Below are 23,224 nucleotides of genomic sequence, written 5' to 3'. Positions count from 1 at the left end.
CTTCCTCCAGGGCTGTGTGGAATCACCTCTCGGAAGCTCACTCTGAAAAGCCAGACACAGGGATTTCACCAGGATGCTGCTGTTCGTGCCGACACCTGTGCTTTGTGACAAATGCTGTTTGCTTCAAGCTGTTCACAAGCAACTTCACCAGAATCCCAAGCTGGTTTGTACTTAATTTGTGAACGTACATATGCATACTATACATGACCATGTACGAGATACAGATGCCATGGCTTCTGTTCATTGGCTCATTTGCCTGGTCACATGTTCACTCCACGAGGTTTGACACTGCAGGTGGCTTTGAGATGGGTGGTTTCAGGGACAAGGTGTTCTGTGATCTCTGTATTTGCTAACTAACTAGTCTTGTTTAGATTTCTTTCTTTCTTTCTTTTTTTTTTTTCCTGAGATGGAGTCTCTGTCACCCAGGCTGGAGAGTGCAGTGGTGTGATCTCAGCTCACTGCAACCTCCACCCTCTGAGTTCAAGCAATTCTCCCGCCTCGGCCTCCTGAATAGCTGGGATTACAGGTGCCTGCCACCACTGCGCCTGGCTGTTTTGTATTTTTAGTAGAGATGGGGTTTCACCATGTTGGCCAGGCTGGTCTTGAACTCCTGACCTCGTGATCCACCCGCTTCGGCCTCCCAAAGTGCTGGGATTACAGGCATGAGCCACCACGCCCGGCTCTTGTTTTGATTTCTAACAGTCCAGTGGAGTACAGTTAATGTGTTTATTTCTGTAACTGTTGGGGTGGAGTGTAAACCTAACTTTTGGAAACGTGAAATAAACAATTGCGCCAGCCGTTTGGAGGGTGTCCTTCTGTGCTTTGCAGGGGGCAGGGGGTGGCAGTGCACATCAGCCGCCACGAGCAGCCCATCCTCATCAGAGAAACCCAGACTTGCCAAGACCCCTCAAACAACTCAACACCATCGCAGTGGTTTTCTGGGCCATGCTGTGTGGGCTCGCGATCCTCACTGTCATCTGGTAAGGAGATAGTAAGTATTGTTTCCATTTTATAGATGAGGAAACTGAGGCCCTGAGAGGGCCAGGAGCGCCTGCCCAAAGACTCCTGCTAGTCAATGGCTGGGCTGGGGAGTTCAACTCCAGTCTTAGGTCCAAATCTGGGTTCCCACTGTGGAACCTTGCCTACTCAGACTCACCAGGCAGAGCTTCAGGGACTTGGTTCCCAAATCCCAAATGGCTTCTGGACTTGGCTCTGCCTGGGCCCCTGGAGGGTGGCAGCGATGCCTCTGAGCCTCACCCACCCACAATGCCCATGCCTTTCCCGTTCCTACCTGGAAGACACCACGTGGGCAGCCTTCGAAGGCCGAGGCGCGTCCCTGCACCCTCTCCACCACTGCCTGGGATCATCACCCTCCCCGGCTCGCTTGTGTTTGAACTGCAAAGGCCAAGGACGTCAGCCCCAGAACTGCCACCTGGACAGGTGAAGTGACTGGCCAAGGCCAACCAGCCAGTCCAGCAGAGCCTGGCTCAAACCCAACCTCCTCCTCCTCCTGGCCTGCAAGGTGCGCCCTCCAGCGTGGGCGTGTGCTCCTCCTGCTCGAGTGCATTTTTGTCCCTGTGGGTTGCTTTGGCTGTTGAAGGATGCAGCTGTCTCCGCTGGGCAGTGAGCTTCTTAAAGCCAGGACTTGTCGCAGCCATGCTCAGGCCTACCAGGCCCAGAGCAGCCATGCACAAATGTTTGACGAGTGACTGAATGATGGGCCCTGATCTTCAGCCAGCACACAGAGGTCCTGACTGAGTAATCCTCACAGTCCCCATGTTTCAGTGTTCTGAGCATCATCCCTGCCTGTGACTTGGGTGAGTCATTTCACCTTCTCTGCCTCCGTTTCCTCATTCACAAAACTGGGACTAAGAGCAGCCTGTGCACTAGTGAAGCGTTACATACACGAGATCTTCAGACGCCCCACATTCCTAACAATAAGTGGTTGTGCCAAGCGGGCCCTGCAGCTCAGAGGCTCGAGTCTGACGCCTGTGGCCTGCGACAGGCACTAGGCTGGGCTGTCAGGGCCTCCACCCAGCACCACAGGTGATTGGACGGCAGGGACCATCAAGGAGGGGTGACCTGGGCTCAGGAGCAGAGCCCGTGTCCCCACCTGGCCCTGCCTGTGCATGGCCCAGTTCAGATGTGACTGGGGATGGGAAGAGGCAGGAACCCGGACGCCCTCGGCAAGTGTGCTTTAATCCCTACAAACACTCTGAGGCAGGCCAGCATTCCTATTTTACAGGTGAGGAAACTGAGGCTCAGAGTTAACAAAGTCATTTGCTCAAGATCCCACAGCCAGGAAGTGGCCCAGAAAGGAGTCCCCTAGGCAGACTGAACCTCCCTTCGTCCCTTTGCCCAAATCCAGTGCATACCACTCCACTCTAAGTTGAGAGGGGAAAAAATTCAGAGGGAAGAGCCCAGAACAGATTTATTTTTCTTTAGATAAATCTCATACAGATTATGTTACAGTCAGGAGTTCTCAGCTTTCACCAAAAGGTCAGAAGTTATTGCAGTTGTGTCCAATGGATAGGATGGAGGAAGGGAAACTTCTAGAAAGCTGCCTGTGTTCAGAGAAGGAGTCGTCAATGTTTAAAGTTGTGAGGCTGCCCTGCAGAGGACGTTCCAGGGCAGGAAGGAGTCAAGAGTAGGAGACAAGGTGCGTGGGGGGCGACTGAGTGGCCTGGGCTTGGGCAGGCTGGAGGCTGCCTCCCTACCGGAAGCAGCGTCCGGGCTGTCTGGCCAGGACTTGCCAAGGGGACAGCAGAGCCAGGACCACAAGGTGTCCTGGGGCCAGCCCTGCCAGCCGATGTCTCAGCCCCGCCGCAGTGCCTGCAGCTGGTGGGCCACTTTCTCCAGCTCTGCCTCGATGGCCGACAGGCTCTCCAGCTCCTGGTCCTAGGAGAGACATTGGAGGTCACTCGGGCCAGCCTGGCCAGTGGCACGGAAGGCACAGTAAGTCAGAAAAGCACTGGGTTAGCTGTGTGGCCTTGGACAGGTGGCTTCGTCTCTCTGAGCCTCAGGGGCCTCATCGGTCATGGAGACAGTGATACGAGCCTGCTGCTCTCAGGATTATTATGGACAAGAAGGTGGCTGATGTCGGGGACCCTGTTCCCACACTGCGCTTGGTGGCCTCTTATCCAGGCGCCCCTTCGTCTCAAATGGTTCTGGACAAGTGGGAGTCTGTTCTTTCAGGGCACATGGAAAACAAAGCTTACAGTGTCCCGAAGAGCCCCCTTCCCTCGGCCTGACCCATGGGTGCCAGGACCTAGGGTGAGGCCAGCCCGGGGCTTCCAGGTCTGTCTTCTGCAGCCTTCCCACCTGGGGGGAATGGGGGGCCTGAGGCAGGGCTGCATGCTGGGGGAGCTACCCCATGTTGGCCTGCCTAGGGCTGGGCTTTGATCCCTGGTCCTGATTGTGAGAGGATTCCAAGCTCTGGCTGCCCAAGTTCAGGGAAGCAGGACCCCTCCTCTGAGCCCTGTTCTATGCCCCAGTCTCCAGAAGTTTCCAGGCCTCAGAACTTGGACACCCACAGAGCATACCCTCAAGACTCAGAGCAGGAGCGCAGGGAAGGCTGCCTCCCTTGACCTGGGAGGGGTCATTTTCCCGGGGTCACTGCCAGATTTGAGGCTGCCGAGGGCATCCTGGCCCATGGACCCCAACATTGATCATTGCAGGCCATGGAAATAGACCCTGCAGCCGCTTCGTCTTGGAGCAGGCCCTGGGGCAGGTATTCTGTGAGGCTGGGGTTTCTATGAAGACCCTTGGGCTGTGTCGAGGAGGCCCCCACCCCATCCTGTCCACATGCCTCAGGGGTCCCATTTCTCTGCCCTGTTGTCTGAAGCTCCCTTTGCTTGTGGAGAAAGGAAACTGGTGGCACCTCTGGGCCCCCATTCTCTCCAGCTTTGTCCTCAGTCCCTCACCCTGGGCTCCCAGGCACGGGGGCAGATGCCCTCTCCTGCTCCAGCTGCCAACATGGAGCCTTCTTCCTCTCAGACTGCCAGGCCCAGAGAGGGGGTCGGGGACCCAAAGAAGGGGCTGCACCCTCTTCTAGGTGAGCAGAGAAGAGCCTTGGGGTCGGGGCCACGGACGGGTGTCAGCCTTCCCACACAGCCCTGGTTCCCACCTGGACACTAAGGCTTGAACCAGGTATCCCAGCCGCCTACCTGCCAGGGACGCCAACTCCCACCCTGCTCCTGTGGGCTGTGTCCCCACGCCCCATTCATCTTCTCCAGGGTCGCTGGTTTTCAAAGCCCTTGTGTGTTCCAATCATGGTAATGAGGTGGGCAGGGGAGACTCCTTACCCCTACTTCATAAATGGGGGAACCCAAGAGGCTCAGAGGAGGGGAGTGACCCGCCCAAGTCCACGCAGCCAGGAGGAGGCAGAGCCCAGGTCTTCCGGCTCACATCGTGTGGCTCCCACCTGATCCCCACAGGCAAGAGGTCCCCGGCCCTACCCCTGCCCTGCCCCGTTACCCTCATGGGCCAGATGCAGGGCCTGAGCCTGGGAGGAGGCTGTGCCTGGGTTGCCTGGGGGCCAGGAAGGGACATGGCCAGACCCACCACATGGTTTTTCCAGGGCACGACCTGCAAGGCTCCCTACCGCCCTCGGGACAAAGTCCCCACTCGGCGCCTCCCCTGTTGCCACAGGCTGATCTGAGCTCCTCCCACCTCCCAGCCAGCTTTGCTGGATGCCCCCTGGGAGCCAAGGCATTCTCCTGCCCTGAGAGCCCCCGGTCTGAGCATCTCTCCATCCCCAGACTCCAGGGGGGCCGTGTCCCCTCAGTGGGGTAGGAGCAGTGTGTCTGGGTGTGGCTGCCCCTGCTGGACCCACTCTCCGCGGCCCAGCACCGAGCTGGCTCCCGCCCCATACCAACCTCTGGTCTGCGGTTGGCACTGCCTTCCTCCTCTTTCTTCTCCTCAGGGTAGCCTCGAACCTGGAGGGGCAGGCCCGCCTCAACGCTGTCCTCCTGGGAGGATGGCCTCCAGCCTTGTCGCAGCTGTGGCCCAGGGCCCCTGAAGCCGTAGGCCCGGGCCCGGAAGGAGAGCTTCATGGAACGGTCCGGGTTGTCCTCCTCCTCCTCCTGCCCCTCCAGCCGCTTCTCAGCCGTCAGTTCCTTGGCCAGCTGGTCCATCTTGCTCCAGCGTTTGGAGTCCTCCCACTCCTTGGAGAGCCGCTCCTCTTCCTGCTCCAGCTCCCCGCTCTTCCCACCCCGGAAGAGGCCTTGCGGGGCCCCCGCCATCTCCTCCTCCTCTTTCTGCTGGGAGTACTCCTGCTCTCCCTTCCCTTCGGGGACCTGAGCCTCCTCAGCCCCAGGCTTCCCAGCTCCATCCACAGCCAGAGCCTCTGACCGACCTGGAGCAGCTGGTGGGCAAGAGCAGGAGAATGGGTGGGGGACCACCATTTTCCCAGTCTCTGCCACTCCCCGGGGGCCTCTGCTGTGGCCACTTTTAGGGCCACAGACCTTGGCTCGTAGGGCCCAACCCAGCCTCTCCACAGTGATGACACTTAGCGGGAAAAACCTTCTTGATGCCAGGCTTTGCAAGACCCTCTCAGCTCAGAGTGGTGGGTTAGCTGGAGCCTGCCTCTTCCCCTCATCCTCACCCCAGAAGCCCGACAGCTGGAGAGTGAGGAAAGACCCGCAGCGGGAGCCAGGGCCTCTCCTAAACCCTAGTTGAAGCTGACACTGTTCCCAGATCAGCCTGTGCCCTCCTGCCATGGTCTCTGTTCCCAAAGCCAGCCCATCCATCACCCACCCCTAGCTTCCAGGGTTGGTGGGGGCAGGCTATGTGGAATAGTAGGAAATGCATGGTTTTGGAGTCAGAGAAATCTGGGGTAGAACCTCAGCTTTTACTACAAATTAGCTGTGTGACCTTGGGCAAGTTACTTAACCTCTCTGAACCTCATTTGTCCAACTGGGAAATGGAGCTAATACCTACCTTTCAGGGTTGTTATGAAGGTGGAATGAGGTTATGGAGAAGGCTCCCCTCCCACCCGTCCCCGTCTCCCAGATGCGTTGGTTGAGGTCTCCACCATCATACGTACTTTCGCCTTTCCGGATCTCCTTGTAGCCAAAGCTCGGGTGGGGCTTCAGCGCTGCAGTGGGGCCTTCTTCCTCAGGGACAGCCTCCTCTCCAGCCTCGGCCTCCTCCTCCTCCTCCTCCTCCTCTTCTCTCTTTGCCTGCCACCCTGGCTCTGCACTCAGGCCCTTCTCTCTGTCCACCAGACCCTGAGAGAGGCCCTCACTGTCCCCCTCGGCCTGTGGGGCTGTGTATTTCTGGCTGGGGAGGCTGGCTGGAGGGTGGGTGTTGGTGGCCTCCTCCTCCTCCTCGTCGTCCTCCCCGAGGGCCTGACTGTTCCCCTCAGTCTTGGACTCCTGCCTGGGCTCCGGGAGGGCCTGGGGCCTGGCTCCATCTGTGGCTTCACCACTTTTCTCTGCCTCCTTGGAATCCTCTCTTTTCTTCATAGCATTGTTGGAGGACGGCTCTTCCATCGCCTCTGCAGACACAGCACAGCCAAGTCAGGCCCTGAGGACCGGACCACGTGTGGGGCCTCCCCACAGGCTAATTTCAGATCGTACTCATTATGTTTCTTGGCTTCCAGCGAGCCCAGCCCAGACAACGATTAGGGTTACCCCTCTGTCCATGTCCAGGCTTGATCTGAGCACAGCTGGATTTGTTTCTTTCTTTTTAATCTTTTAAAACAGGTTATTATTCAAAGAACAAAAAACAAAAATCCAGACCTTAAGAATTAATCCAGGAGATAAAGCCTGAACTGAAAATTAATATGTCAGCTGTGTGTTCTTGGGCAAGTTGCTTAACCTCTCTGTGTAAGAGGCACCATGTCTGCAACTTCATTCTCCCCTCCATGTGGGGCTTCTCTGTCTTCAGCGTCCTGTGAAAGGGCTCAATTCTGCAAAATTTTAGGGTTTCATTAAAAGGTATTTTATTGTGGCTGCCTTAAAGACAGCCTTTGAATAAGTAAAACTTCCTCCCGTCATTAGAATAATGACCACTGAACAAAGTGCTGTCAAGTACATTCCACCATCTGAGCTTCACCAGGACTCTGGTGAAAGGTGCTCCCATTCCTATTTCACAGAAACCCAAAATGATCTGCAGAAAGGTAAGATGACCTGTCCATCTCACGCATTTTGCAGGCAGCAGAGCTGAGCCTGGAACCCAAGCCTCCAAATGCCAAGTTCGGGATCTCTTTGCACTGACACATGGCTGCCTGCCTCATTAAAGCTTCAGCCAATGTGAGGGCACCTGGGCCTCACTTGAGGGCTTTCCCTCTCAGCCCCAGACGGGAGACACCGGGATACAGCTCCTGAACACCGGCCTTACCCGCTTGTAGCGAGAGGGAAATAAGGGATTATGGGTGGGGCTCCCAACTCATCGGACCCCTGGGTCCATCATAGCCACTGTTCCCATTGCCACCCTCCCTTCCCCACCTCTGGCCAGACTGGCTGGGACAGACCTTTCAACTCGGCCTGGCTGCTCTGGTTCTCAAGAACCTCCGAGAGTTCATCTTCAAAACTGCTGTGTTTCTTCTGCTGATGTGCCCTCTCCTTGGCGCCTGGTATGAGAAAAAGAGGGAAAAGTCCCATTGGTTCCAGCCCTGGCATATTCATCTATAAGAGTGAAGGCCTCCATTTCCCCATCTGTAAACTGGGTACATCATGTTCAGGGCCTGCCCAATGAGACCCTGATGGGGCGGTGAAGGCTTGGCGTCCCTCCTGTCTCTCAGCTGGGCCCTCAGGCAGCCACCCTGCCTCGCCAGATTCAGCTTCTCCCCGGGAGGCCAGAGCAAGCGTGCTGTGGCCTCACACAGCCAGAATGGCTCAGATGGAGCAAGGGGCCCAGGGGCAGGAGTTGGGGGTGGGGAACCCCTCAGGACCTGGCCGGTAGCTCTAGGAACCCTGCAGCAGGCAGTAATGGTGGCAGCTCTTGATTCAGGCAAGCCCTGCTACCCTTGGACGCTGTGAGTCCAGGCCCCAGGAGAAGGCCAAGCCCTGTGCCCACATCTGAGCCCAGGGTTGGCGCCTGCTGCCGTGACCCAGAGACCCCTCTCCCCCTGCCGCTGCTGCCTCCTCTGACTGTCCCCACACCTGTGCCTGATTCCTGATGTTGGCCCCTCAGCTAGCCCAGCTCTGCAGCTGGTCCTCATTTCTTCCCCTTTCCGGGGCAGCTGTGGGCCAGGGACCACGCCCAGCTCTGGCCTCAGGCAACATGGGTTCCAGTTCCCTTCTGGCTATTTCCTAGCTCCTTGGGCAACTTGGGCTCTCCAAGAGTTGGGTGCTTATCTAGAAAACAGGGTTGCTGTGTGGTAAATGCTAAGACAGAGGCACACAGAAGATGTTACTGGAGCCCAAGAGGGAGTGGATGGATAGATGGATGGACAGAAATACTTCCAGGACTCTGTTAATGGAAAACAGTCATATATACGTATATTGGATGCTGCTTACACTGGATACACATGTGTATGTGAATACAGATGTTTCAGGACACATTCTCCTATAATAGTCTCTATTGACAATCTATTTAATTATTTAAATGTAATCAGTCATTCAATATTTAATTTTAAAGTTATCATATTGTAATAAAATATTTAATGCTTAATTAAAAAAAAAAAAAACACTAGTCCAAGGTCACTGATGCTGACATAACCATCCAGGTAGTAATAGTCCCAGCTGCCCCCAGCACACCCTGCCCCCTCCAACAACAATAGGAGATGGGTGCTTGCCACCCAGGCTGGCTCGTGAGTGGGAGGAAGAACAGTGTGTTAGCTTGGAAAAGGCCATAGGAATCCTATTGCTGTGGCTGTGTTTACACGCCTCCTCCCCAAAGCCCTCTCTGTTCTCACACATGGCCTGGTCTGCCCCAGAGGCCTCAGAGTGGGGCCCATCCTGGAGCCAGAGCAGCCTTCATACTCCCACCCTACCCCAGACACAAGCCCAGCCCTGAAAAACACTCTTGCTTCGTTGGGAAGCAGATGCTGGATTCATGCTATAATGCCCTGTTCTCAGGGAGAGACACACCACCACCAGTGGTCCTGCCCCGGTGGAAATTGCCACTTCCCACAGGGAGTCAGCTGGGGCTGGTGCAGGGCCGAACTCAGGCTTCCTGGTTTGCGAGGGTAGGGCTGTGCTTTGCATTAAGCCTGGAAGGAGCTGGGGGGCTGGGCACAGAGGCTAACTGTGGGATGATGACAGCTTCACCCTCCACCCCAGCATCCTGTCCAGGCTTGGCTTGAATATCATCATCGGTGATGAACGGCTCACTACTTCATAAAGTTACTTCCTAAAATGACTGAACTGCAGAGGCCATGGGTTTTAGGGAAGCTGCATTTGGCATGTCTCTATTCACTATGTGACCTTGGACAAGTCACTCAGCCTCTCTGGGCCTTGATTTCTTTAACAATATCAATAACAGATTGAGCCAGGTGGCACGGCGGATCCTGCTTTTCCGCTTTATAATTGAAAGGAAATGACAGTCCCAGAGAGGAACTTGCTGAACCTTCCACCACATTTTCTGACTCTCAGTTACTGGAATTTACCCAGAGTCATGTGCAGTGGCTGGAAAATACCTTGGAGAGCGAGGTCTTGGAGCTCCTTCAGTAAATTCTGATGTCTCAGAATGGAAAGGATCCGTTCATCTGCAATGGAAGAAGAGTCGTCATGGGTGGTTTCCAGAGAACGGCCGAGAAAGAGATTACCATCAATATTTTCAGCTGAGCACAAGGAATTTACTCTGGAAACTCAAAACCAGGGTGGCGGTAGCAAGACTGGGTCTTGAGATAACACTTTTGAAATCACCTCCTTTCCAAGGTGTGTGTCAGTTTCCTACTACGTCAGAGAAGTCAGCCACTGCCCCAGCACCCAGACCTTAGCCAAGGGGTGGCAGCCCCTGAGGATGAGTGGGGGTCTCTTTAAATACAATAGGTTCCCATCTCCATGCCTGCGCTCACACTGTCTACCACACCTGGACAACCTCGTCTTCATTTTTCCGCCCATCAGTTTCCAATGTTTCTCTTAAAGCCCAACCCAAATGCTGCTGGCTCTATCCAGCAGTTAGTAAAAACTTGACTGGTTGCCTGGAAAGATTTTGTCCTTCTCATGTCCACCCATAACAGTCCTTTATTCATCACACATCTAGAGGGTGTCTTCAGGAGCCAGAGGCTGTTCTAGGCCCTGGGATACAGCACACAAAATCTTTGTCCATAGGGAGCTCACAGTCTGGGGGCTTGCTGTTCCAGCCCTGGTTTCATTTTGCCTGGAGTTCTAGTTAATTATGTTCATATGCATCCCCTCTGCCAGTCTGTAAGCACCTGGGCTACAACCCCTCCAACTGTCTATACACCTCAGACCCCAGTGCAGTGCCTGGACATGACGGGCACTCAGTCAGTGACTATTGAGTTAAATCATTAATTCCACCAAAAGCCACACACCCATCTCCTAGCCTCCCAGCCCGGCAGGCAGCAGCCCTCACCCCTAGCTTCCAGTTCATACCTCCTCGGAGTGTCTCGAAACACTCCTGGCTGACAGGCATGGGGCTGGGCTTGGAAAGTGTGTCGGAGATGACCTCAACGATGCATTTCATCACCTGGGAACAGAGTGTGGGGGCAGGTTGGGGTTGGTTTGATCATGGGGCTCAGTCCCTGGAGGCTCTAAGGTGAATTTCTAGTGAGGACAGAGGGTATTTGCTTTTGTCTTTGGGAGTCCATGATCCCTGGCTCAGGTACACAGCTCTGCTTTCTTAGCCAGACAGTGATAGCAATGATAATAGAAAACCCTTATACAGTGCTTACCACGTGTCAGGCACTCCAACCACATGGCCAGCAGGTTCCCCTCTAAGGTGGATCATGGTGAGAAAGGGGTGTAGGGAATGGTACCTGGTACCTTCTCATCCCCAAGTGCTAATTCTCTAGACATGAGAAAGCTGCTTGTGGGCACTAAAAGGATGTCTTACAAAAGTGCTCTGATCGTGAAGATGTCCAAAGGTCAGTTCCTCCAGGAAGTCCTTCTGGACTGCCCAGAGGAGACAATGACCTTCCCTGTCTCTACCCTGTTTGGAAATAGGATGTAGGTTACTGTCTGCCAACACCCATGGTGTTGTCACATGCGAGGAGTCACAGCTTCATATTCTCACTCCATGTTCACCATGGGATGGATGAATCCCCTGGCGGCACGTGAGCAAACATTGACTACACCTGGGAGCATGTCCCAGGTCGACCACAGCCACGCCTCTGAAAGTCCTATCCTGTGCCCGCAAAGCTGCTGTGGATAATTAGGCCCCTGATAAATGAGTGATCTTTGATGATGGTGCCCACTGTAATGTGGTATCCTAGTTGTGTGATCTTGGACAAGTGACTTAACCTCTCTGAGCCTCAGTGTCCTCATTTGTAAAACAGGAGTGAGAATACCTTCCCAACTGCTCTCCCAGGGTAATGAGGTACAGATGGAAAAACACTCTCTCGAGCATGGAGTGTCAGCACGCCCAGGGAGGGGTTCACAACTCCAGCCCTGCTTCCACAGCCGAGAGCTGAGTAGAGAGCAGGAGGTGTCAGACAGGCATCAGGCAACACCGGCGGGGAGTGAGCGGGTGGGAGGCTGTGTCTACGGGATGCCAAGGCAACCGGTCCAAGGATCCAAGATGGCAAACTGGCAAGTGCTCTATAATGTGTGTAGTCACAACAACATTATATGGAATCTTCAGGTCTTAACCAGCTGTTCTGGTGCCCCTGACCACAGACTGCTGGGTATAATATGGTGACCAGAGTGTCTCCCATAAGGGATCTGGCAAGGAGAGCCCAGCAGCCTGTACCCTGTATCTCCCTGCAACCCCGGACCTTGCACTGGGAATATCAGATAACCACCTGTTCGTGAGGGCATTTTCTGGGAGGCAGGAATTGGGTAAAGGGTCTGGAGAGGGATGGGGAGATCAGCAAGGCAGCTGTAGGAATAACAGTGCCTATTTACTAAGGACCTACTATGTGCTAGGCAATTCACATCCGTGATTCCTACTCTTTACACTTCCCCTCAAGGAAAAGGAGAAAAAGGCAGAGCTCAGAGAAATTAAGGAATTTTCCCAAGGTCACACAGCTAGAATGAGTGGTAGAGGTTTAAGTTCTGTCTTATCTGCAACTAAAACCTAGGAAATATAATTGAACAGAGGTTGGAATCCCTTGGACGGTTTCGATTTTAACTGTGGTGTCTACCGGAAGAAAATAGTTTCTGGGAAGGTGGGGAGTAGAAATTTCTCTGACCCTCAAGTGAAGATTTGGCTGAGCACTAAAGTCTGGAAAAAACAGCCCCAGCTCAGCCATGAATGAATTCCAAGTACACACCCAGTGTGGCGTGTCTCTTGCTGCTAGAGAAACCCCTACCAGTGTCTCCTAAGGCCCTTTCCTGGGTGACCTCCATGACTAGCCCCTATGGCGGGACCGTGGGTGCAGGAGCCATGATCAAAATGTTTTCATTGTGTTCCTTTGGGAGAGCCAGGGCTGGAGAGCCTGCTGGGTGTGGGTAGTTGCTGGCAGAGCCTTTCAGGGGGAAAGAAAGAGTAAAGGGGGAGGCGAGAGCCAGGCAGGCAAAGGCCATTTTTACAGGTCTGTGGACAACCACAACTAGAAAGAAGCCACCCCCACCAGCCCCTGGTGGGCCTACTGGATTCAGAGTGTTCAAGACAGCCTGAGGTCAGGCACCTCAGCCCAGTAGGTAAGATGCAGGCCTCTTCTGCTGCACATGCAGCTCAGAGGAAGCTGGGGAAGTCCCCACAGCAGGACAGCAGGGAAAGCAAGCAATCTTTGATATCTTCTTTTGCAAGCTGTCCCCACAGGCTCAGCAGCCGCAGTGCTGGCTCTTGGCTTTATGCCGAACTTACTCCTGCAGCTGCCCAAGAACTGGCTGTGAAGTGTCCACTGGAGCCTCCTACCCCTCATCCCCAGCACCCCTTCTTACCTCGGTGTCCCCTTTATTCATAGGGCTGTTCACAGGGAGGGCAGTGACTGGGAAGAAGAAGAGAGTGCTGGGGTCACTCCTCTGCTCCAAGTGGAGCCCAGTCCTTCCTGACTGGGCTCACTGGGGCCGGTCCACCCAATGCCAACCCTCAAAACTGCCCCCACCAAAAAGAGAGGCTGGGGCTGATTTTGTTTCCTTTCCCTGGTTGCTGCCCACAGTGGGGTGGTCCCCAGAGGCTGCACGGAGAGGTCCTCCCCCTCCCCCTTGGGAAACTCCTGCTCTGGAGCTGGTGTGCTCTGGAGCAGGGAGCGCTATCAAAACAAGGCCAAGGGCTGCACAGTGGGACTGGGGTGGGAGACAGAGGAGGGGAAGGGAGAGACCCCAGAGGCGGAGGGGAAGAGATGGAGGAGGGAGATTGTGAGGGATGATATGGAGAAGTAGAAGTCAAGGCCAGAAAGGCGGGGAGAGTGAGATGAAAGGGGAAGAGGGATGGAGGGGTGCGAGCAGCCATCCTCCCACCTCCCCCCAATGACCTTGGTCGGCCACCGCGCAACCGGCACTGGCCCTGATGTAGCCGAGGCGCCAAGCCCAGACAAGGGGTGGGCACAAGGGGGCCTTGCCCCGCGGGGTTGGGAGTCAGGCCCAAGTGTCCTGTGGGTCCCGGGCAGAGGCCACACTGCAGGGTCGGGCGGGAGGCGGCGGCGCTGTCCGCGGTGCTGAAAACTCGCCGCGCCCGAAGGGAGATGTGGAGGGGCGCTGGGCGCCGCGCGGTGCCCGGACCTCAAGGTGGGCAGAGGAGCCCGGGACCCTCTCCCGCGAGCCCCTCGCTCTCGCTCACCTTGCCCGGCGCAGAGCAGAAGCGCCAGGACAGCGGCGGAGCGCATGGCGGACCCGGGCGCCGAGCAGCTGGCGGTGTGGGGCCGGGCACCTAGGCACCGGGCGAGGGGCGGCTGGACCGGCGGCCGGGGTCTGGCTGCGGTGGCACCGGCGCGGGGCTGGGGGCGCAGTGCCTTGGCGTGCTTCCGTCTGTCGGTCGATCCTCCCGCAAGCTCCCTACGCGGGGCTCGAGTACTGCAGTGGGAAGAGCAGCAGCAGCAGCAGCGCCCGCTCGCCCCGCTTATATACCCCGACCCCGGAAATGACGTCAGCGGTGCCGCCCCCTGCCCCTTTCCCCACCCCCTGGGGGTCCAGTCCCCGCTCGCCCCACCTCTAACCTCACGCCTCGCTACCTCTGGCCTCCGCCGCTCGGAGCTGGTGGGTCTTGGCCGCGAAGCGGGTATCTAGTTTCTAAGAGGTGGCATGGGAGACAGGGGGGCTGTGGCTCATTCTCCACCCCTCGACGGTTCCACCGATTTGCCGTGTGTCCCTGCGCAAGTCACTCCGATCTCTGGACCTTACCTTCCTCCATGTGTACTGAGGTCCCTGGCAGCCCTAGCACCCCGTGCTATTTTCCCGAAGTGCCTCCTGCCCGGGGTGTGCTCACCCTGGTCTCACAGGCTGGAGGCACGCCCATCACTCATGGCTCCCTCCAATATCTAGGAGGCTCTAGAGGGGCCTCTGATCCCCTGTCTGAGTGAGGCTTCTCTCTCTCTGGCAAGCTAGTTTTGTGCCTTCACACTTTGTTGTTGAATGTGTATTTATTTGAATAATGTTTAGTCATCATTACTTCCACAGGGCTGAGCGCCACACAATCTGGCACAGAGGAAACGCACTTGACAGGTAACTGTTGAATGTATCCATTGAAGGTTCAAACCATGGGTGAGTGAATCCTGGGCTCTGCATGCACATGGGAACCGGGGGCTCACTTTCACCAGGAAGCTTAAGCCACTGTTGGACACCTTTTGTTGGGTAGTGAGGGAGGAGTGGGGGCCAGTTCTTATTACATCCGCGAAAATAGGAGTCCTTGCAACACCTACTCATTAGCCCTAGTGCAACCCCTTAGGGTTGCCCTCTTGCCACTGGCAGCCCATCTGAATTTGAGAACAGCTCTCACCTCTTCCTGAGCATTCTCAAAACCTGGATGTTTTATGTAAAAGGTCAATTTCCTGGTTGGCTTCCCTTACTTCTGGGGCCCTCGATGCTCCTGCCACATTGCTACTCTCACCCTCAGGGCCATTTTGGAAGCTCTTTGCCACCTGACCCCAGTGTCACAGGGAACCAGGGATCTGGGTGATGGTTTATCATTGGCTGGCATCGTCCAGAGTGCCTCCTTCCTGCCCACCCCTCTCCATCTGCTGCTGCTGCTTTCTACTAATACTTCCTGTCCCACACCTGTGCTCACACCTGTCCCTAAATAAGAACCTGGTGGGAGCTCAAAGGAGACTGAAATGGCCACATTCATGCATTTATGTATTCATTCAACGACCATTTGTTAAGCATCTACTATGTGCTTAGAACATCCTAGAACAGTACTCAATTGAGGGTACAGCATTAAACAGAACAGACAGGAGCCCTACGTTCTAGATGGTGAAGACAGAAAATGAATAAGAAGTAACAGCCATAATTTGTCAGCAGGGAAGGGGAGGGCTGTGCTGAGAGAGGTTGTGGTTATACTTAAATAGGGTGAATCGGCTCATGCCTGTAATCCCAGCAGTTTGGGAGGCTGAGGCGAGCAGATCACCTGAGGTCAGGAGTTTGAGAACAGCCTGACCAACATGGTGAAACCCCATCTCTACTAAAACTACAAAATTAGCCGGCCCTGGTGGCACATGCCTGTAATCCCAGTTACTTAAAAGGCTGAGACGAGAATCGCTTGAACCCAAGAGGTAGAGGCTGAGTGCAGTGAGCTGAGATCACACCACTGCACTCCAGCCTGGGCAACAAGAGTGAAACTCTGTCTCAAACAAACAACAACAACAACAAAAATGGGAAATAGAATGCTGGTTGCCAGGGGCTGAGGGGCAGGAGGAAACAGAGAGTTAGTGTTTCATGGGTACAGAGTTTGGGAAGATGAAAAAGTTCTGGAGATAGATAGTGGTGATGGCTGCACAGCAACATAACTGGACTTAATGCCACTGAACTGTGTCCCTAAAAATGGTTAAGATGGTAAATGTTAGGTTGGGGATATTTTACCACAATAAAAAAAATCACTCTCAATATCTTGTGGGGATGTTGACTGCAGGAAGGTGGCTGGTTCTAGCCTGGAGGATGGAGAGCAGGGGGCAGAGCTGCTGTCCTGGCCTCCCTGGAGGATAGAAGCTGTCCAACCAGCATCTCTGGGAGCACCACAGGCACTGGACCTGGTGAACAGGAGGGGAGAGGCACCAGAGCCCCTGCCAGAGCTTGGTCTTCTGGGATCCAGGGAGGATTCTCACAGATGTTCAGCTCCCCAGAATGCTTATTCCGAGAGAGGTCCCAAAAGTAGCCCTCTCTCTCCCCCATGGGGAGATGCAGGCTAAGAGCTGGCCGGGATCCCCTGGGGCCCCCCACAAGCCAGGCCTGAGTCTAACTCTAACAGCGCGGTCAGAGCCCTGCCCATGTCTCCTGGTGCTTTGAGGGCCCTGACCAATCTCCCACTGCTGGGATCTACCCTTCTGTGTCCGCACACAGGTTCTTTTTTTTTTTTTTTTTGAGACAGAGTCTCGCTCTGTCGTCCAGGCTGGAGTCCAATGGCGCGATCTCAGCTCACTGCAACCTAGAAACCCAGAAGGCTGCAGAAAGCTGCAAGTTCAGGGAGTTACCCCCAGGAGCAGCCCTCAGCCAGTGATATCAGGCTTTTACTTGTAAATACCCCTGGGTGGGATAATTCTGAGGAGGATTTTTTGGTACCATTTCCCAGCAGTGATGTCTGGCTTGATAGTGCACACTTTATTGACAGCGCACACTTTATTTAGACAGCCCACACTTTATTGACAGCACACACTTTATTTAGACAGCCCACACTTTATCGATAGCATGCACTTTGTTGACAGCTCACACTTTATGACAGCGCACACTTTATTGACATTGCACACTTTATTGATAGCACACATTTTATTGACAGCGCACACTTTATTTAGCCAGCCCATACTTTATTGATAGCGTGCACTTTATTGACAGCGCACACTTTATTGATAGCATGCACTTTATTGACAGGGCACACTTTATGACAGCATACTTTATTGACAGCGCACACTTTATTGACAGTGCACACTTTATTGACAGCGTGCACTTTGACAGTGCACACTTTATTGACAGCACACACTTTGACAGCGCATACTTCATTGACAGAGCACACTTTATTGACAGCGTACACTTTATTGATAGTGCGCACTTTATTGACACTGTGCACTTTATTGACAGCATGCACTTTATCGATAGCACACACTTCATTGGCTTCCTTTCCCTTCCCGACCCCTTCACCCTCCAGCCCCATTTTCCCTCCCTGGTCTACCAGGGATTCCTTATCAGCCATGTGCACTCAAATCCTTGTCTCAGAGAACCCAAGCTAAGACACTGACCTGCGCCGGCTCTCTGTCTGAGGTGTGGGTGGTCTGACTGTGTTCCTGTTCCTCCAATGGTACTGTGACCACATGGAACTCAGTGCCCTTCAAGCCTCGTCCCTTCTCAGGCCCTGGCAGGTTTATTCTGTGTCCCTGGCTCTGTGGCTTGGTTGGTGTTAGTGTGGAGGGTGGCTCTTTAAACACCTGTCCTACCTAGGACGTGTTTTGTCATCTCCAGGTCATTGCAATGCCTCCGACCAAGGTTGTGGCCCAAAAGGTGAGGGTGGGCCGAGGCCAGAATGCACTTGGTTGGGAAACTGAACAGGGCCTTCCATGAACCAAGGTGCAGTGACAGAATGAAGGGGTGGGCAGAGCCCTGGGCTCTAGGGTCAGCCTGACACACAGCCTATCCTGGGGCTGCTGTCAATTCCCTGAGAGGCCCGTGCCAGCCGCTTTCCCATGATTTCCCATGAGGAGGAGGATGATTGAATTGCTCACAAGTGTGTGAAGAGTAAAGCAGTCCATGCAGGTGAAAGGCTCACATACTTGTGATGCAGTCACTATCATTATCCTCACCTATAGATTAGGAGGTAGAGGGTCAGAGAGGTTACCTAAATTGCCTAACAGCACACAGTTAGCAAGTAGCAAAGGAAGGATTTAACCTCAGGCTGTGGGTCCCCAACACAGTAATGTGGATGTTTATTGGTTTTAGATAAATGTGGACGTTTATTACTTTTAGGTAGATGCTAATTTTGTCTGACAAAAGGGGGAACTGAGTCTCAGAGACAGATAGTGTCTTGTCCCAAGTCACACAGAAAATCCAAATCAGTAGCAGGGTTGGGTTGAGAGCTAAGCTCCCCTGGGTCCCAGCCTTGGCTTTCCTTCCCGGAAAAGGTTGCTTTCCCCCGAATGTCCCGTGTGATGGTGCTGTGGGGGAACGGGCTTCCCCCAGGTGTGATGGTGCTGTGGGGGAATGGGCTTCCCCCAGGTGTGATGGTGCTGTGGGGGAATGGGCTTCCCCCAGGTGTGATGGTGCTGTGGGGGAATGGGCTTTCGCCCAGGGTTGCTCAGCTGCCTTGGAGACGAGCAGTCCAGGCTCTGCCACACTCTGGCCTCTATAGACCCAGCCTCTTTTTCTGCAGTTCTACCAAAGCTGTTTGCGGTCTGGGAAGGGGAGACATTCAACCAACATGTCTTGAGCACCTGTTGTGTTCCTGTCTCTGTTCCGGATTCTTGACATATGCTACTAAAGAGAAGAGGCAAGGCCCCTGTCTTGTTGGAGCCTATGTCCTAGGCTGAGACAGACATCAACAGCAAACCATAATAAATACGTGCAGGCTAGAGTGGGGTAAAAGGTGGTGATGGCTGTAAAATACCAGAGTGGGAGGGCGTGGGTCTCACTAACTAAGTGGCCAAGGTAGGCCTCATTAAGACAGCAACTTGAGTGAGGACTTGAAGGGGTCCAGGGAGCGAACCACGTAAGCGTATGGAGGAAGAACTTCCCAGGCAGAGTGAACAGCCAGTGCAAAAGCCCTGGGGCAGGGGCATGCCTGGCAGGCTTGAGAAAGAGCGAAAAGGCTGAGGTGGCTGGGAGAGAGTGAGGCCAGGGTGGTAGGAGATGTGGTGGTGTGGGCTTGCATCATGCAGGGCTTAGTGGGCTTTGGCAGGGTCTTTGATTTTTACTCTGAGAGGGGTGGGAGTCACTGGGAGAAGATGGGTGGGGAGGGCGTGAGGCATTGGGGTCTGCAATGCATCCTATGGATGGGCCCTCCAATCTAGCAAGCTCCCAGCAGCCCTAGCACCCAAATCCATCCCAAGAGGCCTGAATCAGAGTCTAGGAGAGGAAAAGAGAAAGCCACTGCCACCACCGGGCCCTGGTAGCCAGAAGTGTCCCCTTTGGTGAGCTGCTCCCCTGGCTGAGGCTCAGGACTTCTCCATGTGAGTGGTTCCTGCCAGGGGGTCCTGCCTGTGCCCCAGGGAAAGTGGCAGCTGCTTATCTGATGTTGGGGCCCAGGCCATGGAACAGCAGAGTCAATACACCCTTGTCCCACTTACAAAATCATATTTTCCAAACACACAGCTCCCCCAAGCCCCTTATCAGGCCTCCAGGTGGAAAAGCCCTGTTGCCTGGCAATGTTGCCTTATCTACAAGGTCTGCATGGAGGCCAGAGCGAGGTGATTTCATTATATCCTCTCCCATCTGTCTCTGCAAACATCCCCGGGGGCTTCCAATTAAGGTTTTGCTTTTCTTCTTCAGCAGATGTTTGCTTTAATCTAATAAAACAGTTTGCAGGCCTCCTCAGTGGGTGTAGGAGGGCTTCCGTAGGCTTCCGCCCAGGAGGGTGTTGGGAAAGGTTGGGGGAGGATGCCAGGCACACCAAGCCCTGGACACCGAGGCTGGCTGGGGCACGAGGCACAACAAGCTGGGAAGAAGGAGCGGGCCTGGCCCACACTGAGAGGCGAGATACATCTGCCTGTGCCCCGCCTCCTCTCCTTCGCAGGGCCATATTCCCCGGGGTCCAGCGGCATGCTGATCCCTCTTGAACATGATGTCTTCTAGGGTGACACCAGTGGGTCAGAGCTTCTGCTTCCAAGGGGAGATCACCTGAGAGATGGGACTGCAGAGGCTCCATAAAGAAGGCGCTACGGGGAACTGCTTAGTGATATGCAAACTTCAAACTCACACCAGGCAAACCAGAACATAGGAAGCTGCAGGTTGGGTCCGGGGTGGAAGATCGTGGGAGGCACTGGCATGGCCGCTTAGATAAGTCATTGTGGTGGAGAGGGAGGTCAAAGTAGAGGTGCTTCTAAGATGGGCTCAGTAGCTAAGTCTCTGAACAAGAGACGACCCCATGCCCAGGCTCCAACCCCTCAACTCTGTGGGTTCTGAAATGGTTGACCTGTAGGGCCTCCTAGGGAGGAACCTTCCAGTGACTTCAAGGTAGTTTTTGTCCCTAGAGGTCTTTGCTGGGTGGCAGAAGCAGCTAAGAATGGTGGGAATAGCTGCACTTTGGAGCCAGAGAAACCTGGGTTAAACCCTGGCTCTTCTATACTCGTTGTGTGGCCTTGCAAACATTACAGCACTTTTCTGAGCCTCTGCTTCCTCTTTTACAAAATGACCCAAATAATCCCTTGTGTGATTTCTATAAATTTCACTAAGAGGATTCAGTCTCACCAACATTTATCAGTGGCTACTATGTTGGGGCCGGCTCAGCGGTGTTGGCAATGGAAGAGGAAGTCCCAGCACAGTTCCTGGCCCTTGAGGGTGTTCAGCACCTGTGACTGTCCCCAGGTGGATGTCATAGCTCTTCCCTTCCCTCTCTCCCCCAGGCTCTGTCCTCAGCTGCAGCCCTGGGTTCACCTGGCTCCATTTGCAGCTGACTGACTAAGTCAGCCATACCCTGCAAACCTCAGCATCAACAGCACTTGGCGGCACAGCTTCTGGGACAGCCACTGTTTTCTCCTCAGGAAAATGGGGCTGTTGATATCAGTGCCCACCTCCTAGAGCTCTCGTGGGGCCTCGTGGAGTTATTGTGCATCAGGCGCATCACACGGGATTTGGCTCAGATGACTGTGGACTCAGTGGCAGCACTTGCCTGTTCTTCTTGTAGCTTTGGGATGTAGTTTTTCAGGTGGCCGAGGATCTCTAATGTTCAGAATGGTTGAGCTGCCCATGGCTGTGTCTAGTGCCCCCTGAAGGAGAGCCCGGAAAGGAGATGGGGGCCCCTGGTGAACTGAGGGGTGCTGCTCCTGCTCTCCACTGAGGAGCGGAGGGTGAGCTCATGACCTCAGCCCTCAGACCCTGTCCCTCCAGAGCCAGCCCAGTTGGGGGTCAGAGGCACAGACAGAAAGGTCTTTGGGGAGCTCTGGCCTGGAGAGAGGATGCACAGTGCACTCCCTAGTGGTAGGGCCTGCAAGGCAGAGCTGAGTCCCCTTGTCTTCTGCCAAATGATGCTTCAGAATCAGTTGACTAAACAGCTTCCCCACTAAAGGACAGGTTGTTCCTCGGCCCTGCCCTCATCCCCCTAGCTCAGAGACTAAGCAGTCTTGTTACCCATTTCTCCTCATGCATCCCCAACCTGCAAAGGGCCAGCAGAGAAGCCAGGACCAGATGGGCCCTAATCGTGGACCTTTCTCCTTACCTGGACCCAGTTCAGTCCAGGCACTGACCTGGTGTCTTCAGCTTCATCCGCCTGCCCAAGAAGACTTCTCTTCCTTCTGTGTCTGAATTCCATGATGAGGACTTCATCCCTGTGATCAAAGCTCAGCACCCCCACCCCAACTCACTCCCAACAGGAGGTGCCACATGTCAGGCATTCTCGGTCATTTTCTCTGCTGTATGGGGGGATCCATGCAGGTGGGGCAATGGCACCAAACCACTTTTATCTTCCAGAAAAACTAGAAATTTACACCCCTAGAATGATCCTCTCATATTTCTTTGGCTTTCTTGTTATCCCACTCTCATCCCCTCATCAGCAATGCAGCCTCAGCTGCACCAGTCTAGGGGGGTCCCACCTCCCCTGTGGCATATTCACGTGCCATGCATGTTTCTGCTTCCATCCCTTTCCAAATGTGCCCTGGCCAGGAATGCCTTCTCCTCTTGCTCATTTGTCTTCCCCAAACATTAAGGCTCAGCTCAATTCCACTCCATGCATTCCACCTCAGGAGATCACTGTCTGCTGAGATCTTGTAGCACTTACCATCCTCAACACCACTATTTGGCTCTTGCCAAATACTGTTTTTCTCTTTGTGTAGATTACCTTGTATTAAAATTTTTTTTTTTTTTGAGACCCAGTCTGGCTCTGTTATCCAGGTTGGAGTGCAGTGGCATGATCTCAGCCCACTGCAACCTCCGCCTTCTGGGCTCAAGCAATCCTCCCACATCAGCCTTTGGGGTTGCTGGGACTACAGGTGTGTACCGCCACACCCGGCTTATTTTTGTATTTTTTCATAGAGGCAGGGTTTCCTCATGTTGCCCAGCCTGGTCACAAATTCCTAGGCTCAAGTAATCTGCCTGTCTTGGCCTCCCAAAGTGTTGGGATTACAGGCATGAACCACCGTGCCTGTCACTTATGCAGATCTTTTATCTGCCCAACTAGATTTCAAGCTTTTTTAGGGGAAGGACATTGCTTCAAACCATCCCGGACCCTACATCCATGGGAATATGACCTATTTTTTTTTTTCATGGAGGTGAAAAATAGCTTAACCCAAATATGAGGACAATGGCATTTTTCACAAGGTAGGAGACTGGTTGGGAAGTGTTTGATAGGGATGATGGGGGGTCCTTTCTGGATCTCCTGCCTGTGTTTCACCCTGTGAATAGTACTCACATTGGCTCTTCATGTAAAGATGAGTAGGTCAAGCGATGCTCTGTGGGTTTGCTCCAGTGTGGGCGGAATGCAGCGCTCAAGGTTCGCAGGCTGCTGTCCGTGGTCCTGAACCAACACCTTCTGCGGAGGAAAGCTGGGTACTGGTTTGGTGACTCTTACCTAAAAACTCCCAGGGGTTATAGTTTTAACATCTTACCTTTTTTTCTAGCTGTTTAAACTTTTGAAAATTTCAGATAACGACAGATTAATTAGAATCATGGCTTTGTTTCTCAAAAATTCATGGAGATTTATCATATTTCCAATAGTCAGACATTTTTCACCTCTGAGAAACTGGAGGTGGAGTCAGTGTCTCCTCCATCATGTCCCTCACAATATTTTTATGATTTTAAGACCCAATGTGCTCCATGAAGGAGTGCATTCCCACCTTTTTGCATCATTTTGTAAACATCGTATTAGCTTTACCTCTTACTGACTGGGTGAACTTAGAGAGGCCAATTCACCTATATTGGCCTCA

At 54.0% G+C, this 23,224-nt stretch overlaps 1 protein-coding gene across 4 annotated transcripts; it reads right to left on the bottom strand.

Annotated features, from left to right (window-relative positions):
* Positions 1 to 2,405: 2,405 nt before the first annotated feature.
* On the bottom strand, positions 2,406 to 14,096 carry CHGA (chromogranin A). 4 transcript variants are annotated; one of them, XM_025392407.1, is made up of 8 exons: positions 13,798 to 14,096; positions 12,960 to 13,006; positions 10,509 to 10,602; positions 9,587 to 9,655; positions 7,478 to 7,576; positions 6,047 to 6,499; positions 4,878 to 5,356; positions 2,406 to 2,898 (listed from the first exon to the last, which is right to left on the bottom strand). In XM_025392407.1, the coding sequence occupies exons 1-8, from the start codon at positions 13,841 to 13,843 to the stop codon at positions 2,815 to 2,817; spliced, it is 1,371 nt and encodes a 456-aa protein (XP_025248192.1). In that variant the 5' UTR covers positions 13,844 to 14,096; the 3' UTR covers positions 2,406 to 2,814. The 4 variants fall into 4 exon arrangements, with proteins under 4 accessions (XP_025248192.1, XP_025248194.1, XP_025248191.1 ...); XM_025392409.1 differs by lacking the exon at positions 6,047 to 6,499; XM_025392406.1 differs by lacking the exon at positions 2,406 to 2,898 and having other exon boundaries at positions 4,466 to 5,356.
* Positions 14,097 to 23,224: the final 9,128 nt, after the last annotated feature.

This window comes from Theropithecus gelada, chromosome 7b, assembly GCF_003255815.1.
Source record: "Theropithecus gelada isolate Dixy chromosome 7b, Tgel_1.0, whole genome shotgun sequence".
Classification (NCBI taxonomy): Eukaryota; Metazoa; Chordata; class Mammalia; order Primates; family Cercopithecidae; genus Theropithecus; species Theropithecus gelada.
This window is presented reverse-complemented; position numbering and strand designations above follow the sequence as displayed.